The sequence below is a fragment of the Bos taurus genome, chromosome 10 (assembly GCF_002263795.3).
Source record: "Bos taurus isolate L1 Dominette 01449 registration number 42190680 breed Hereford chromosome 10, ARS-UCD2.0, whole genome shotgun sequence".
NCBI classification, from domain to species: Eukaryota; Metazoa; Chordata; class Mammalia; order Artiodactyla; family Bovidae; genus Bos; species Bos taurus.
Window position 1 is genome coordinate 78,986,804 of NC_037337.1, and position 12,104 is coordinate 78,998,907.

Here is a 12,104-nt window from a genome sequence, read left to right on the forward strand (position 1 = left end):
TATACTTGAAACTAACAAAACATTGTAAATTAACCACACTTCAAATTTTAAAAGCACAACTATTACTTACTTCATTAATTTTTTTTCTGTATGTAGACAGTATGCCACAAATACTACTTTTCTCATATTTATACAACCAAGTTAGCCCTTCTTTACTGGTGAAGTAGCTGATTATTTCCACTGTGTGATCTTGGGTGGGTCTTGAGTGGGAAGAAGCCTCTTGGCATATAGAAGTTGCTCAGTAAACACTTGCTGAGAACACATGCACACACTTGCTGATGTGCCAGAGAATTAAAGTCTCCTTTGAGACTTTTTTTTTAGTTATTTTATCAAGAAGTCTGCTCTGATGACACGCAAACAGTTTAGTGAGGGGCAAGTGTTAACTCATTAGCATCAAAGTTTGGATTATGTATCTAGTGACACAATCACTTTGTGAAAGAGAATTGACAAATACAGAAGGTCTTAGAGAAGCACAGGGCAGAAAAGGAAGCAACACTTTGTTTCTCCCTTCCCAGCTTTAGACTTTGTTTGAGGATGTGTTATTCATTCATTAAAAGTGTTAGATGCTCAGTCATGTCCAACTCTTTGCAGCCCCAAGGACTGTAGCCCACCAGGCTCCTCTGTCCATGGAATTATCTAAGCAAGAATACTGGAGTGGGTAACCATTCCCTTCTCCAAGGGATCTTCCCAACCCAGGGATCGAACCTGGGTCTTGTGCACTGCAGGAAGATTCTTTACTGAGCCACTAAGGAAGCCCCATTCATTCATACCTCAAGTATTTATTCAGTATCTACTATAAGGAAAGCATAACTCTAAAAGTGGCAAAAGATGCACAGATTAATGAGATACAGGTTCTGCCTTCAGGGAGTTTATTATAGGCTAACATAGGCAGGGCAAATACTTCAATGTCTATACCATAAGGTGGAAAATGGTACATGCCATAAGAAAAATAAAAGCAAGTACAAAATTATTATAAAGACAGGAAATATTTTTCCAGGTTGATGGAAATTGGTATGCAGTTTTTAATTTTAAAAAAAATACCAACCTCTAGAGGACAATCAGGTGGTTTAATATCCTCCTGCCTTTATTTTTTATTTACTTACATACCTTTCCTTTCTGTTGAACTGAAACGTTCTTCATTGCAGGTTGTATCTTAGTCTGTGTAGACTGAGTACATAACTGTGCCTAGCTCATAAAATACACTCAGTTAATATTTGTTGAATGGATGTGTGTATCACTGATAATCAAACTTGGTTTCTAATAAGAAAAATTCCATTACAAAGCACATTCAACGAATAGCCTCTGTACAGTTAAAAAGTGTAATTTTCCCCTCAGAAACCAAACTTTAAAAAAAAAAAAAAAGCTTTTATAAGATTATACATAATTTTCACCATAAAGAGAGTAAAGAATATCTTAGAAAAGACCAGATCTGAGATCTATAAATCTGAATAAAATGCAGAAGCATCTATCATGCTTTTCAATTGTACTGGTTGTGACAATATGTATTGATGATATTTAATGACAAAAAAAGGACTTCAGTGAAAGTTGTGAATAAATTTACAGTTCAATTACAGGTAAATGATGAATCACACAAAATCCTTCTCTAAGTGTTCACCTTGAAGTAGAAATTTTTTTCATATTTAGCACTAAATAATTTCTAAGGTCCTTAAGGTTTAAAAATTTTGTAAGTTCATGATTGCCCATGGATGAGAAATAAGTATAAATACATTGTATGTCTTTTCTTTGACTACTTATGACAATGTCATTTGTCTTAGAATGAAAAGTATGGGACAGTACCTGTAAGTTCAGTGAATATGTCTGAAGTAGCCTCTGGAGGTGGAATGGGAGGACTAAATTAAATAAATTACAGTGACCAGGAACTTACAGACTTCTGAGGGAGATATACAGTCATTGTTGTTCAGTCACTCAGTCGTTTCCAACTCTTTGTGACCCCATGAACTGCAGCATGCCAGCCTTCCCTCTCCTTCACTATGTCCCAGAATTTGCTCAAACTCATGTCCGTTAAGTCTGTGATGCCATCCAGCTGTCTCATCCTCTGTTGCCCCCTTAAGAAATAGGAGCTTATTTGTCTTAACATATCAAAAGCCTGGAGGCAGGCAGTCCAGGGTTTGTACAGTAGCTCAACACTGTCATCAGGGATTCCGGATCTTTTCCTTTCCTTGTTTCCCATACTTACTCTATGGGGTTCTAGTCTCTTAGTTGAAAATGACTATAGCACCTCCTAGTAGCTAGTCATGTTCTCCTCTTAAAGTTTTACCTCTTTATCTTTTTATTTGTAGTAGGAAGCCTGCCCCCAGGGACTACTTCCTACATCTTGCTGGCCAGAACTTAGGTGGCCATAAACATATTATATGGCCAGTCTTAGGTGAAAGGCAGCTGCAGAAGAAGTGAATTGTGGATATTAGTTAGGATAGCCAAGCAGCAGTGTTTGCAGTTACTCCTTTTATATTAACCCTTTGAGCTGTAGGCTTTTAAGATTTCAAAGAAAAGGCCAGGTATACTTATGCATGAAGATATTGTACTCTAAGAAGTCCCTTTCTGTCATTAAATGATACATTTATTAATTCAAAAACTATTGTCTAGTATGTACCAGATACAGTTCCAGGTATTGAGGATAACAACACTGACTAAAAAAGACAAAGTTGCTGCTGTCATGAAGCTGACATTAGAAGGTTATATAAGTATATAGATGTGAATATCCATACATGTATGTATATGTGTTTTTTTTTTTCACAAAGAAAAATAAAATAGGTAAAGAGAATAAAAAGTGATAGTAGGTAATATTCTTTATAGGATGTCTAGCAAAGGCCTCTGATGAAGTGATATTTTAGCAAAGACCTGAAAGAAATGAGGGATGAATGGAACCATAATATCTGGGGAAGAATGTCCAAGTAGAGGAAACGGCAAGTATACAGACCCTGAAGAGAAACATATTTGTCTTTCTCAGGCGAGGAACCAGTATGCCTAGAGCACATTGAACAATGGTGAAATGATAGGAGAATAGTGTATTATATGTTGGGCTTTGTAGACCATTGCAAAGACTTTACTCTGAGTGAATTGGAAAGTCATCAGAGGGTTGTGAGCAGAGACGAATACAATTCACCTTACAGTTTAAAAGGACTATTGTAACTGCTGTGTGGAGAATAAATTATAATGGGACAAGGATAGAAACAGGGCGACCAGTTAGGACCCTATTCAGTTTCCCAGGAAATAAATGATGGTTCCAACTATTGTAGTAATTATAGAGATGTTGAGTAATGATGGGATTTAGAGACATTTTAATGGTAGTTTAGATATGGTTCTGGTAATAATAGAAAGATCAATGATGTCACGAAGGTTTTGGATTAATAACTTAATGAATGGAGTTTCTATTTACTGAGATGGGAATTGCAAGAGAATAAGACATCGTATAGGTAGGTTAGGAGGATGGGGAATCAAAAGTTTGATTTTGAACATGCAAGGTTTGAGTTGCCTGTCGCACAGTCAGGTGCATGTTTGATGACGTATACATTTGTAGAGATACTCTTACCCTCCAACTGTTTGGGTGGCACATAGACCTAGAGGTGAAGGTGGAGGTTGGGGTTGAAGATATGAAATTAGAAGTTTTGGTATATGGGTAATGTTGATGCCATGATGCTAGATAGAGCTACATTGGGAGTACATAACTAATATTTTTCTATGACTTTTTTTTAGAAGAAAGAGAATTTCCTATGAAATTCTAAATAAATTTAAGCTTGTATATTTCTTTTCACTAACTGGCTCATTGAGTATTAAAAGTTCAGTATACTAACTAAGGACATGGACTCTAAAGCATGGCTACCTAGGTTTGAATCCTAGCTCTTTGTTTTCTGTCTTTGTGATTTAGGCCAAGATATGTAAACCTCATTTTCCTCATCTGTAAATAAGGATAATAATGATACCTCCCTTTAGGTTGTTGTGAAGCTTAATTAGATTAGTGCCATGACACGTAGTAAGCACTGAGAAAGAATTAGCCAGTATCATCATTAAACTTCACTAGCTTTTGCTACATGATATAAAATTACTAACAATTTAATGTTCTGCCAAAGCAGGCTATATTTGGGGAGCAGTAGAAAAATTTTCCCCCTGTAATCTTCATTTCTGGACATATGAAATGAAGACTGAGAATTACTGTTGTTTATAAGCCATTCCCACTTTTTAATCAGGTTTCAGCATCACATTCTTAGTTACTTGTCTTCCTGTTTAGGTCACAGTGCTGTCGATATCACCAAGGTGGCTAGAAGACACCGCATGTCTCCTTTTCCTCTAACATCTATGGACAAAGCCTTTATCACAGTCCTGGAGATGACTCCGGTGCTTGGGACAGAAATCATCAACTACCGAGGTACTGTTATATTTGCCCATTGCCTTTTATTTTCATTCTTTTCCAAACAAGATTACTCTAACACTAATACACAGTTTTCCTGAAAAAGAAATGTTATTAACCATTTATCACAGTTATTACCATCTTTCTTTTCACTTCTTATTTCTATTCAACTCTAAGATCAATCTAACAGTATACAGAATAAAATACTCATAAATCTTCCTTTACATTAAAAAAAAGGAAAAATTCAACTGTGTTTCTCCTATTCGTCAAAATATCAATATTCTCAAGAGAGGGCTGTCAGCACTGAGTGAGGAGAATAGTTGACTACGGTCTGCCTTATGTCCTTTCTGATAGAAGTGAGAGATAACTAATGTGTCTGGTAATGATTTTCATTTGTGAAAATCATGTTTCCAAATGTAAATACTACATTAATTATCTGTGGATCACTGAGCAGCCAGTCTGATCTCAGTTTTTCTGCTTCATCTATCCTCTCATTTTCTGCTCTTAGTTTAGTAGCACATTGAGACCAGCTTGTGGAAAGATAATGGAAAGGTAGTATTCCTCAGTGTTTCCAGTTTTTAACCAGCTACTTCCCTTTCTAAAAATCCAGTTCAGGTGCAGTCTGAATAAGATGTAGTTTCTAAATTGTTTTTGTGGTACAAATAAAAACAATGCAGAAGTATTGATTTTACAAATAAATGACTTTATTCATAGATTGTAAAATAGTCAAATTTCAGTGATATTAGAGAACATCTATACAAGCACTCTAATTTTTCTACAAGAAAACTCAAAACAGCAGAAAAGGAATGGAATTAAGACTCAAGACTTAACATTCTTGGGAATTCCCTGGCAGTTCAGTGGCTAGTGCTCAGCACTTTCACTCAGGTGACGCAGGCTCAGTCCCTGCCAGGGAGCTAAGGTCTTGTAAGTTGTGTGGCGCAGCCAAAAGAGAAAAAAGAAAAAACTCAACGTTCTTCTCTTTCTACATGATAATGCTCTTCTGCCAATATTAAAGTATAGAAAATAATAGTAGATAAAATTATGTTAAAAGGCCTAAAGCCAGTGAAATATTAAATGCCAAATGCTAGCTCTTTGGTCTCTGGCCCTGCTTAGGCAAAAATTGCTTTAATTTACACCTGCCCTACTTCTTTGACTTACATCCTTTTAGACATGTATGTCATTAGGTTTAAACCTATTCTTTTGTTCTGTTTTATTCCTCATTAAAGGAAGTAAAGATAGTAAAACTAAAGTGGGGAATTAGAAATTAACTGTGTGATTTCAGAAATCAATTTTAATGAAATGGTTTCTTTCTGTTATTATATGCAGATACTTAGATATTTTTATGTCAGTCAGTACTAAGACATCTTCAGAAAATATGAATGTAAAATTAAGTTGGAAAAAATTTAACAGTGCTTTACACTATATAAAAATAAGTTAACCATACCTGGCCTCTTGTAATATCAGGGTAGTTTCTCTTATCAGTCCTTAAAAGAATCTCACTGTGATGCCAGGTCACATTTAGACAGAAATTCCAGGACTTTTAAGGAAAAAAACAGAACTGGAAATGGCCGTTTCTATTTCTCCTCTAGGGAAAAAAAAATACTGTCAGATGGATTCTCTTTTCCTGTCATATGTTTGTTTCTCCTTCATTTGTTCATCAAATCAGTTGTCACTTATAAGTAAGCAAACCTCTTCATGCATGGTTAACTCTTGTCAAGTGTTTCCACCCATGATGATGAGAAATAATAGTTAGGTTTGCATTCAGCCTTTGAGCTGGATCACACTTGGTTTTTAATGCAAAAGAGCATTATAATTAATCCTCCTAGGCACTTTAGTTAGGTGTTTAGAAAACAGTACCATATATAGAAATATAATTTATTCAGCAAGTATCTATTAAAAATCTGCTAAATACCAGGCCCTGTGTTAAGTCCAGGTATGCCAAGATGTATAAGATGAAACCCCACCCTATGGCTCTCACTGTGTAGTGCAGGAGACAGACAGATACGAAACGTGGCACTTGTTTCCTGTACTGGCTGTTTCGTAAGCTTGCCTTCCTTTGTCAATTCCTTGAATATGAACTTTCTTTTCAGCTTGACTCTGGCCCTTTTCAAATCTTACACAGTATTTCAGATAACCTAACATATACCAGTTGTTTCAAGTACCACCTATTAAGTGATTGCTAAATCTATATCTTTCCTCAGACCTTGCCTGAGCTCCAAACTCATACAACAGATGGATACCTGCTGCTACTAAATTTAACATCACTGTTACTAAACTTATTTTCTTTACCACTACAATACTCATTTCCTCTACGTCCTCTTGAATCTATCCTTTATTTGCCATTCCCACTTCTCTCATTTTAATTTAGGTCTATATTATTAGCTTCCCGGATTATTCTAACAACCTTCGCTTCCCCAATTAGCATCTTCCCATCCATTTTCCAATTTGATTCCAAAGTAATCTGTTCAAATGGCGAGTTTAATATTAACATTCCTGCATATAGCTCTTCAGTAGTATTCCGCACAACTCCAGATAAAATTCAGAACTCCTTGATATGTCATATAAGGCCCTTTGTAATCTAGTTTCTTCCTACTTTTTCAGTTCCTTCTCATCAGAACTTGCCATGCTGTTCCTTACCTCTTATGCTCTTATCTCTAAGCCATTGTCTCTACTGTCTTTTGCTTATGACAGTTTTATCCTATTTCTCTGCTCGGTCACTATGTACTCTTTTTTTTTTTTTTTGGTCTGACTTAATTGAGGCATAATTAGTAAGTTAAAAGTGTATGTCTTTAGGGTATTCAACTGTGTTGAATATACATATACATATACGTTGTGAAATAATTACCACAATCAAGCTAATCAATACATTCATCACCTTATAGTTACCGACTGTGTATGAGTGTGTATGGTAAGAATGCTTAAGATTTACTCTTTGAGCAAATTTCAAGTATACAATACAGCATTATTAACCATGCTTTATGTGAGATCCCCAGATCTTATTCATCTTATAATTGAAAGTTTGAACCCTTTGGCCAACATCTCCCCATTTCCCCAGTACATGTTTTTTAAGAGTAAGTTTTAAGAAGCTCTCCTCCATGAAGGCATTCCTGGTGTCCATTCCTCCCTTTCACCAGCTGAGTTAAGTTTTCTTCCTCCACGTCCCCACAGCACTTTGTTCATGTGTTTTATAATAGAAATGACTGGCATATTTGATCATTCTCTGTTATAAATGCTCTAATAAACAACATGCATATAAAAAGTTGAGTGATCTAAATGTGAATCACTATAAATTGAATTGTGAGTCAGATATGGCCTATAATTCTCTTACTGAAGATAAGAGATTTCTCCCCAGAAAAAGATTAGAAACTCATTCTCACTGTAGCTGTTATCTTTTCCAGGGATGTTTGCATTTTAATGGACAAACCTTCTTGGTTCATTCTGATTTCAGCTGAATGCACCTCTAACTATCCAATTTCATCTATCAATCACTAAATAGGAAAAGTATGTGGATGGGGATTCCAAATATTTTGCCTCTGCAAATACACTGACACCTACAATTATAGAAGCCTATTGAGAGATGTGCACATTTCCTAAGAGAGATCCAGAATCCATGAATCTTTGAGGCCATTTGCCACTGTGAGATCTCTAAAATTACTTATTATATCTCTGTGAAGGTTCAGCAAGAATCCAAGAAAACTAAGAATAAATCATGTATACAGAAGTGCTTGGAAGTGATGCTCTCAAGGTCATATACATAGGGTAAATCTGTGTTACAGATTTAACACAGGAATGTTAACAGTATAATATATGAAATACTTATAATTTTACAAAAAGAAAGTGATTTGGAGATCAAGTAGTCTTTCTTACTTTAAAGGCAAAGAAATTTAGGACCAAAGAGGTTAATAATGTTCTTAGAAAATCTGTTATGATTAAAAACAGCTAGAACCTAAGATTCTTTACTCCTAGTCCGCTGTTCATTCCATTACAGTAGTTTATTTCAGTTCAGTTCACTCAGTCGTGTCCAGTTCTTTGCAACCGCATGGACTGCAGCTTGCCAAGCCTCCCTGTCCATCACCAGCTCCCAGAGTTTACTCAAACTCATGTCCATTGAGTCAGTGATGCCATCCAACCATCTCATCCTCTGTCGTCCCCTTCTCCTCCCGCCCTCAATCTTTCCCAGCATCAGAGTCTTTTCAAATGAGTCAGTTTGTCACATCAGGTGGCCAAAGTATTGGAGTTTCAGCTTCAACATCAGTCCTTCCAGTGAATATTCAAGACTGATTTCCTTTAGGATGGACTGGTTGGAACTCCTTGCAGTCCAATGGACTCTCAAGAGTCTTCTCCAACACCACAGTTCAAAAGCATCAATTCTTTGGTGCTCAGCTTTCTTTATAGTCCAACTCTCACATCCATATGTGACTACTGGAAAAACCATAGCCTTGAGTAGACAGACCTTTGTTGGCAAAGTTATGTCTCTGCTTTTTAATATGCTGTCTAGGTTGGTCATAACTTTTCTTCCAAAGAGTTAAGCGTCTTGTAATTTTTAATTACAGCAGAGTATGTCTCAAATCAGTATGAAAATTATCCTTCTAAAATAAGAACCTAGAAGTGCATGTATATGCAAAGTTTACTGTTTATTTTAATGTGTTTTGACTACAGGTGAATTTTCTTCTGTCTCTGAGCTGTCCTTTATTATATCTACTATTTTCAACTCCTGTCTGCAAGCAAGACCTTTAAGGAGCAAGTGCTCTACTAATTAAACATACTTTCCTTTGGTTTCTTGGAAGAGAAATACCAGTGGAGATAATATTTGTCACACTACCGCTTATGATTCATCTTTGCTTATAAAATACATGATGTGAATACATTATAAATTCATACTTAGTGCAGTACTAGCTGCTGTAAAGCAGATTAAAATATTCTAGAATTCCCTGTTATCCCTAATGTCTTTCAGTTAACAGTGAAAAAACTAAGGTTTGAATAGAAAGGCTTCTGCTTTCTTAGGAGCATTATTTTACAAGCTCTAGGGTTTTTTTTTTTAAGACTTTATAACCAAAGACTTTGGCATTTCTGACCTGAGTTCTTTGTATTTCCAAAAAGACTTAAGCAGTTCTAGAGATGGAATCTTTAAGTTTTACTGAACTCAGTTTAAGGCAGTGAAGTATCCTTCTTAGAATACTGATCACAGCAGACATACTTCTCCCTGTTTCTGACCTAAAATGAGATACATTTATAATAGTTTTTAAAAGAGAAAAGTATGTATGTGAAAATATATAATAATATTCATAGAAGAAGGTATGAAATAGGAAGCTTAGTCTACCTGTTTGTAACATAGGGATGATTTAGCCAGCGTTATAGGTCTGATTTTTTTCTAAGTGAGTTAATTTTACTCAATTGTGTAACTGTAAAAATAACTCCCCCACACAAGGGGTCTTCGTGAGTGCCTAACCAGTCATATTATTAATATCTAGTCTACTGCTGCCTGCTGCTTTTCTGAAACCACACGCCCAACGTTTATCAACAATAGTACTTCGGCTCCACCTATGGGCAAAGAGAAGAGATGGTTTAAGATCCATGACAGTATTTAAATGTAAGCAAGAGAGACACCTCCAAGTAATAAAGTATTTTGCAGCACTGCTACATACTCTGTAAGTTCCCAAATCAATCATCTGGTGAGACGTTGAATGAAATCTAATATTGACTGCTTGAAAGAGCTAGTCACTGCCTTATCCGTGAATGCTACTGATAGATATTGTTATACTTGCTGGTGTGTATTTACATTTATCCTTCAGTTCTGTTATATTTGCTGCTAACTGGAAGCCCTTACCATTTTCCAATCAATTGCATATTTCTCATCAAATCCTTTCCCTTGCCTTAGGCCTTTAGGGAAAAAAGAAACTTGGGCTAATACCTGTTTTTCTCTTTGAAGAGACTTAAATGCTGCTGGTAAGTTAACTTGATATCAACCCCAAAAGCAGAACTAATCTAATAGAGATCTAATTTACCTTAAAAATAGAATTCCTTATATTAAGCATGAGTACAAAATAAAAATTGGCCGATTTTCTGTCATTAGATTTATGCTGATAACCTTAAGCATGAAGCTGTTCTTTCTTTCCAGAGGAAATGTTTAATTTTTCTTTCTAAGATATTTCAAAGATCTATAAAGACCAGATGGTATATGTGTACTTCAAATATGACTTTTCTTAACTCTTCTAATATAATTATATATGTTAAAATGACAGAAATATTCTTCTTTTAAAAGTCTCTTATTCTTGCCCTTTAAAAAATAACAGCTTTATTGAAATACTATTCACATACCATATAATTCACCCACATAAATTATATAGTTCAAAGGTTTTTAGTTTATTCACAGATATGTATAGCCATCACCACGTCAGTTTTAGAACATATTATCACTTCAAAAAGAATCTCCACTGTCTTTAGCTATCATCCTCCTCCTATCTCCCTAGTCCACCATCCAGTCTTAAGCAACCAGTAAACTACTTCTGTCTCTATAGGTTTACCTATTCTGAACATTCACATAATGGGATTGTATAATATGTGGTCTTTTATTACTGGTGTTTTCCACGTAGCATAATATTTTCAAAGTTTATCCATGTTGTAACATGTATCCGTATCTCATTCCTTCTTTAAAAATTATTGTAGTAAAAAACATAAAATTTATCATCTTAACATCATTAATTAAATTAACAAATTATCATTGCAATTAAGTGGCATTAAGTACATTCACATTGTTGTGAACATATCTCCAAAATTTTCTCATACAGGATATCTGAAACTCTTTACCCATTAAACAATTCCCTTTTTCCTCCTCATCCCAGCCCCTGGTAACCACCATTTTACTTTCTATTTATAAGAATTTGACTACTTTAGATACGGTATATAAGTTGAGTCAGCAGTATTTGTCTTTTGATGGCTGGCTTATTTCACTTAGCTTAATGTCCTCAAGGTCTATCCACGTTGTGCCATGTGATGGTATTTAGATATACACACCACGTTTGTTAATCCATTCATCTGTTGATGGACATTTGGAACACTTCCAATCTTGACTATTATGAATCGCGCTACTGTGAACGTGGATGTGCGCATACCTCTTCAAGACCCTGCTTTCAGTTCTTGTGGATGTATACTGAGAAGTGAGATTGATGGATTAAATAGTACTTCTATTTTTAATTTTCTGAGGAAATTTTTTCTCTTTTCCATACTGGTTGCACTATTCTACAGTCCTACCAAGACTATGTCAGAATTCCAGTCTTTCTACATTCTCATTCTACATTCGCACTTGATTTTTTGATAGTAACCAATTAATGGGTGTGAAGTGATATCTCATTGTAGTTTTGATTTGCATTTTTCTGATAATTAGTGGTGTTGAGCATCTTTTCATATACTTATTAGCAGTTCATACATCATCTTTGGAGAAATATCTATTCAAATCCTTTCCCAGTTTTAAGCTTTTTTTACTTTTAGTTAATATGCAATGTTCTGTTAGTCTCAAGTGCACAGCACAGTGATTCTTTATACGTATACATATATATTCAGATATATGTGTGTGTGTGTTCTTCTTCAGATTCTTTTCCATTATAGCTTATTACAAGATATTGAGTAGCATTTTCTGAGCTATATAGTAACTCTTTGTTGATTACCTATTTTATATATAGTAGTTAGTGTATATATATATTAATCTCAAACTCCTAATTTATCTCTCCCCCGACCGGCT

The 12,104-nt window shown here is 35.2% G+C and overlaps 1 protein-coding gene across 12 annotated transcripts in view; it reads left to right on the top strand.

Moving 5' to 3' along the window:
* Positions 1–12,104, top strand: part of GPHN (gephyrin) — a 535,365-nt gene that overhangs the window by 423,714 nt on the left and 99,547 nt on the right. For all 12 annotated transcript variants that reach the window (XM_059890892.1, XM_010809560.4, XM_010809563.4 and 9 more), the window contains one exon: positions 4,247–4,384. In XM_059890892.1, coding sequence (XP_059746875.1) covers positions 4,247–4,384 — 138 coding nt within the window. The remainder of the gene's footprint in view (positions 1–4,246; positions 4,385–12,104) is intronic.